General features: G+C 36.5%; 1 protein-coding gene across 1 annotated transcript in view; it reads left to right on the plus strand.

The window, feature by feature from the left end:
* Positions 222 to 7023, plus strand: part of LOC109849161 (guanine deaminase-like) — a 12312-nt gene continuing 5510 nt past the window's right edge. Inside the window, exons 1-3 of the mRNA XM_020418978.1 lie at positions 222 to 394; positions 1814 to 1873; positions 2312 to 2502. Of these exons, the coding sequence (XP_020274567.1) occupies positions 349 to 394; positions 1814 to 1873; positions 2312 to 2502 (297 nt within the window). The 5' untranslated portion in view covers positions 222 to 348. The remainder of the gene's footprint in view (positions 395 to 1813; positions 1874 to 2311; positions 2503 to 7023) is intronic.

Consider the following 7023-nt stretch of genomic DNA (forward strand, 5'->3'; position numbering starts at 1 on the left):
GGGTGGCGTGGATGAGTGAATAGTCTTTTGTCAACCGGCGATCTCTCGCTTATCTTAATCCTGGGCGTTTGGGGGGGGGGGGGTGGGGTTCAATACTTGGGCATTTGATTACCGCCAAATAACGGGACCCATTTTGCAAACCCAAGCCGCAAGTGCACCTATGGCTGTGAGCAGTTCCTATGACTTGAGCGGTTAATAAGGAGTTAGTAAGGATGTAAGGGACTAATATCTAAAAAACACCTGTATATCTAGTCCCACAATCGCGGACTCTATCTCCACGAATCTATATATACCCAAGAGGTAAATTCCTTCAATTTAGCGCTTTGGAATCGTGTCCTGATTCGAGAAATGGCAGCGGAACCCACGTCAGGATTCCCCATTGAAGAAAGCCAAGGTATATTCTCGCTATTTCAACGGATAATTCACTCAAAAAAAAAGTCTTGTGAATTGGGTTTTGGTCTCTTCTCTTTCATGGATCTGCTTCCTTCAGATCTATCCAATTTCGGTTTATGGGGTTACAATGGATGTGTTAGTATGCGGTTAGTAATGGTGAAGTATGTGAAATTAGAGAGCAAATCATTGAAATGCATCTGATGTATTATTAGTTTTTTTAGATCTGATGCTCTTGAAGAATTGGGTATTTGGTATTATTGACTGTGAAATTTTATTAAGTGGTCAACGTTCTGTATACCCTTCCAATTATTGTTTAATTGATTATATTTTTATACTCATTTATGAGTATTGAATTGCCATTATGATTTATGAGATTCTAGTTTTGCTTAAATGAGATAAAAAAATGAAAAATTCCCCAAGACCCAAAATATGGGTTCAACAGGGGATATGTGAGGTGTTCCCCTCTTATTGCATAATGAGCTGACCCTCTTATTTTGGGACCAACAGTGAGACAGGTGAGGTGTCCCCCTCTTATTGCATAATGAGCTGGCCATCATTAAGGGACCATTTGGTTGTATGTTTTTACCATGTAAAAGGATGAAAAATATAAAAAAAGTGGGTCCCAATGTCAGCTTTCATCACTTTACATTGTTTGTTTAAATTCTCTTTTATATGAAAAGCTTACACTTTTTGATGAGGTGTCACCGAAAGCAAAATCACCAAATTAGGAGTGATTTTGTTGGAAAGCTGACACAATGTCATAAATGTGTCCAAAAATAATAATATAAAAGTCAAAACCTTGTAGAAAGTGGTGAGGTGGATGACCACTTTCCATTTTGTGTCATAAATACTTTAGTTTACATTATACTATCCAAATAATATAATATTATTATTTTAGGATTCACAAAGATTCCTAACCAAACAATGTAAACACTCGAATGGAAAGTGGTGAGGTGATTTTAGGATTCACAAAGATTCCTAACCAAACAATGTAAACACTCGAATGGAAAGTGGTGAGGTGGATAACCACTTTCTATTTGATTCCTAACCAAACAATGTAAACACTCGAATGGAAAGTGGTGAGGTGGATAACCACTTTCTATTTTGTGCCATAAATACTCTAGTTTCCTAAAGGCATCCAAACAGCCCCTAAATGATGGTCAGCTAATTATGCAATAGGAGGGAGACACCTCACATGTCCCTTGTTTCCCATATTTTAGGTCCCTGTAGCAAAACTCTAAAAAAATTACCATTATTTACTGAAGATCGTGGATCTCATCTTGCATGTTCTTCGCATTAATGCTTATGTGCTAGGATTTCACTTGAGCGATAATTAGGTGAAGTAGTGGGTTTTACTTTTCCATCTTGTGACTACGTGATTAATTTTTGTTCTTTGCTTTTTTTTCCAAACAATATACAGTTGTGGAATCCAAGGATGGAACCATTTCGGTAGCTTCTGCATTCGCTGGTCACCAGGAAGGTAATGCTAGAACCATTTTCCTCTTTGCATTTCTGTCTGAAGTTGGTCTTTGACTGGGACACATAATCTCTCCTTTATATTGCTATACCGTGGTGCAGCTAGGCAGAGACCAAAGTTGCCTTGGAACCCCCTGAAAAGATAAAAATCATGGGGAGCTTATAATAAAACCATAACAATCATTATTCATTGGGGGGTAAAATGTCAGATCCTAGTCTAGAAATCCATCCGCCCTCCCAACAAGATAGATAAAAAGTTGAACTTCCGCCTTCTTCTCAGTCCTCCTGCTTGCAAACAGAAAACTTTCTTGTCCGTGGCTTGGTCAATTGACTAAATTCTAGACTCTGCCACTGTTGCCATATATTTTTTTCCTTTCATGCAAATATTAGTTAGAATGACTGAAATAGAAGTGGGTACTTGATTTGGTTATGGATTTGCCAGCTGTTCAAGATAGAGATCACAAATTCTTATTGAAAGCGGTGGAAGAAGCATATCACGGAGTTGATTGTGGGGATGGAGGCCCATTTGGTGCAGTTGTGGTTCGTAATGGTGAAGTGGTTGTGAGCTGTCATAACATGGTTTTGAAGCATGCAGATCCAACTGCACACGCTGAGGTGACCGCAATAAGAGAGGTAAGGTTTAAGGGGACGTTTTATTCTAAAGGAACCCTTTTCGCTTGGATCTTTAATAAAATCTTAACAATTATTATTGTTTCTAAATTGATTGTACCAACTTATTTAAAGTCCTTATAGGCTAACTACATTTTAGGTTTCTGTTATTCTTTTTTGTCATTGGCACATAACGGAGTGAATGGTCCCTCCATGATTTATGAGAAATCTACAGCCCAGAAGACTTCTTGCCTTTTATCAAATTTAATGTATTTACTAATTTTATACATCTATCCTATCACCATGTTTGTTGTTTGCATATCTGTTCAGTTTCATTGATGCATTTAAGTCCTCAGTCTCCTGGCATGGTTTAGCAATATCTTGATAGTACGAGACTTTCACACATTTTGTTATTGTAAATATCATTTTTCATTTTTGTTATCTCCTGTTGGTTGAATTATGTATGGTTGGTGGTTTCATGATACCTTTCATCTTTGACATTGCACTAGTGGTCAAATGAAAGGGCATTGTAAGGAAAAGTGTATGATACATTTGAAGGATGATGTTCAATAGTGCAGGACAATGCTCTGTATGAATGACAATATTCACTGTCCAACCAAAGTAATATTTCAAACAAATTTCTTTTGACCACATTGTACCCCTCTTCATCCTTTTCAACCAAGTAAATAGTGAATCTCTATAAAGCATCTGAACGAGGGTAAAAAGTAACATAAGGACCAACATCTCCTTTATGAAGGGCAGTAACCCTTTCCCCTAACTTCCATGTAAAATTTTTATCCTGACCAACACCTCCAAGAGGTAATATTGAGAAAATATTCTACAATAATACATATCAATTTTGCCTTACTATTACATGCATGATGCTAACTAAGTAAGACAATGCAGATAATTTTTATGAAGGATAATAAAAGGAAGAACAAGTTAATGGAGGATCATTAGGTCAAAAAATATCTTGATAGCACATGCAATGCGTGATATCCAAGTAGGACAAAATAAATTACTTGTAAACAACAAGGGGAGAGAAGCAATACATGTTCGATCATTTTGGTCAAAATTATTGAATGAAATATGTGTGCAACGAAGTCAATGATCTGAGCTAAACTTTGCCTCAACTTATAAAAAAACACTGTCAGACCTTAGTACAACCACAGAATAAAATCAATGGTCAGATTCTCCTCCAGGGGCAAAGCCGGAGCAATATGGCAAATTTTAGCATAGGGACGGAATTTTCTTGATCCAATGTAGTTTTTATATAATATATATAAATGGGAATCTAAACTTTTTTTTCAGTAGTTCTTAAACTTGAAGTGTGCACCAGTATTAAATGAACTACTAGTTGCTTGCATCATGGGAAGTGTGATATTTCATGCAATATTCTTAGTATTTAAAATGTAACGAATGTTGAGGGAATGATTATAGGACTGCAATTTCCTTTTACTTGCTGTAAGTATTAGGCAACAAGTGTCAACTTATCTCTCTTAGGGGTTCTATTGAATTGACATAAAGAAACTGTGATCACCACCTGACAATAGAGCAAGCGGATTCTAGAAATTTGTAGATTGGTTTTTTAGTTAAATTATCTACTAACCATGGATATACAGACTAGTTAAGGAAAATAAGAGGCTAGACTATAATCATTACAGTTTAATGTGCAGTTGGCTGCAAGATGGTTCCTTTGATTCATCTAGCATGTATTACTTCAAAAAGAAAAAGAGGAAAAAGAATCATCCGTCATGCGCACGATTTGCAATCTTTTTCATTTTCTTAATCTCTTGGTATCTGCTTATGAAAAAGCTTGCAGGAATAATTGAAGCCTAATAATTATACTTCCTTTTCATTTTCTAGTCCACAGTTCCACATATCGGTTATTGGACTAAATTGAGATACACAACTAGCCTTCTGTAGTCAGCTCTGGTGGTTCTTTTACTCCATTTCTGAAAGACTTAAACCTTATTACTTACTCACACTCCTTACTTTGAGTTATCCGTATTATGTTATGATTATTATCACTGACACTATGTCTGAAACACTGGCTCATGTCTAGGTTGTTCTGTTAGCATATTCTGTCACCACCAAGGATATTAGTTAACTATTTATTTTCGTGAAGTCTTTCTAGGAGAAAAGGTGAAACTAGGAAGTCCATTTTCTTATCTTATTTGAAATTTGAATGAGATGTGAGTTGACTAGAAATGAACAAAATATGATCGCTACCATCATTGGTAGCATTTAAGCCATTTTTCCCATCTGAGTGTGGTTATTATTAAGTGTTCCGTATTGGAAAGGTTCTTGTCAAATTTGATGACACTTTGTAGTTCACTGTTTAGCTACATATTGTTAATGGAAAGAAATTCCTAATGCGACAATTGGGATATATTCCTGAGTCACCAAAGATATCCAGTTCATACAATCGTGAATATCTCTAGTGTTCTCAAAGCTAGCACGACTTTCCTTTTCGGCGCCAAAGTGAACGCAGGAGCTGGTGACCCTACTAGATTTTGGGTGGATCAGATAATGATATTGCATCTATCTTTCATAGAATGTGGATTGTATACAACCTAAGAAACCTTATCCCTCACAAGCGAAAACACTTGATATCTCTTTAGCACTCCTTCAATCACAGTTTCACACCATCCATTCTGCCCATCAACTCTGTAAGGTGAATATTCTCATGTGGCTAAAACCATATGGTAGGTTATTCCCTACTGATAATCTTGCATGGAGTAATCAACCACATAGTTCTACTTATACCTTTTGAACAATAGCCAGGAGTCCAATTGATGCAGGAATTTGAAGGATCAAATCAAGATTTGGTTGAAGAGTTTGGATCCACTGGAAAGATTATTTTGAATCGATAAAATTGTTAGTAGGTTAGCTTAGTTAGGTTTAAATTAGCATGTGATTTTAATTTTAATTCTAGGATAGAGTTACTTTTGAGTATGAATTGTAGTAGGATTAGAAGCTTATTTATATTTTGAATTTTATTAGAGATTGGATTTTGAATCCTATAAATATGGATTATATCTTTCATTGTAGTTAGTTTTATGAAGAATTTATGAAAAAATTTAGAAAAACATGAGATTTGTTGTATGCATGTGATTTTCCATGGCATGAAGCCATCGTTTTAGAGGTTAGATGTCATCAGTGAATCTTGTTTAACCTCATTTCTCATTTGTCTTTTATTTTTATTTAGATATTCTTTTATTTTAGTTCCTATTGATCGATTGTAGCCATTCACCAGACTTCTCCAAATAAAAAAACCTACATTTTTTGCACCGCCCCCATTTCATCAAATAAAAAAACCCCAAGCTTTAAATCTTTATTCCCTAGTACCCCACATGAAGCTACAATGCATTCAATTCCATTGGCTGGCATCGTCATCCACTAAAGAAAAAACAAGAAAGAGAAAAATACTCGCATCCTCTTCCACTGGTTTCAATCTTCTGGACCTAACAAACCCCAAGGAACCTTTTGATTATTTCTTAATCAATAGAACCCAAATATCCACTACCTTCGACCTTTTTACAGCCCTTTTTTTGTCACTAAAGCTTTCTCCATTGGTCTCACATGCTTAGGATTTGGATCCTATCCTCGTTGACTATTGCTCCAATCCACTTTTTTATTGGGTATAATATTGACTTACACCAGAATAGATGCCAGACTCAGAGTGACGTGGTACTTGATTTAGAAAAACCATGCTAGTTTGTTTTGTCTTCAAATCCATCATAAGTAAGCCCTCCTCTCTCCCTTCCTCTTCATGTATTCTGTTCTAAGTTAGAGTCGGCGCAGAGATGTCAACAATGCACTATATGAATGCTTTGGGGAAATTTAGGCCCCCCCCCAAAAAAAAAGGGGGGGGGATGCCGGCTAACTCTTGTAGAATGATCTAACAAGTCATTATATACTAAACTAATCTTCGTGCCCCCGACAGCTCAACAGTTTGCCTTCTACAGAACCCACCCCCACCCCACCACCACCACCCAAAAAAAAAAATCCATGCAATAACATGTTGTAAGATCTGCTCCCGCCCCTATGAATTATTTTTTTCAGGCTTGGACATTCCATATGTTCTGCCTCTTGAGATAATGGAACAAATTTTCACTGTAGACCCAAACGGAATTTTAATTATCAAAATCGACCGATTTTTTTTAATTACCAAAATCGATCCGTTTTATGCCACGTAGGCTTAATCCAGTTTCCTAATTAGTCGGGGTTGCCAACCCCGACTGTTTAGGAGTTGTTAAACCCCGATTAGAAGCCTTAAAACCCGGTTTAACAACTCCTAAACAGTCGGGGTTGAAACAGTCGGGGTTGGCAACCCCGACTAATTAGGAAACTGGATTACGCCTACGTGGCATAAAACGGATCGATTTTGGTAATTAAAAAAAAATCGGTCGATTTTGGTAATAAAAAATTGTTTTGGTCTACAGTGAAAATTTGTTCCTTGAGATAATATTCATAGATCTCTTCACCCATATTAAGTCCTCCTTGCTAGCAGTAGTCCATATAAGTTTTATAGTGGCTGCC

This window comes from Asparagus officinalis, chromosome 7, assembly GCF_001876935.1.
Source record: "Asparagus officinalis chromosome 7, Aspof.V1, whole genome shotgun sequence".
In the NCBI taxonomy this organism is placed as follows: domain Eukaryota; kingdom Viridiplantae; phylum Streptophyta; class Magnoliopsida; order Asparagales; family Asparagaceae; genus Asparagus; species Asparagus officinalis.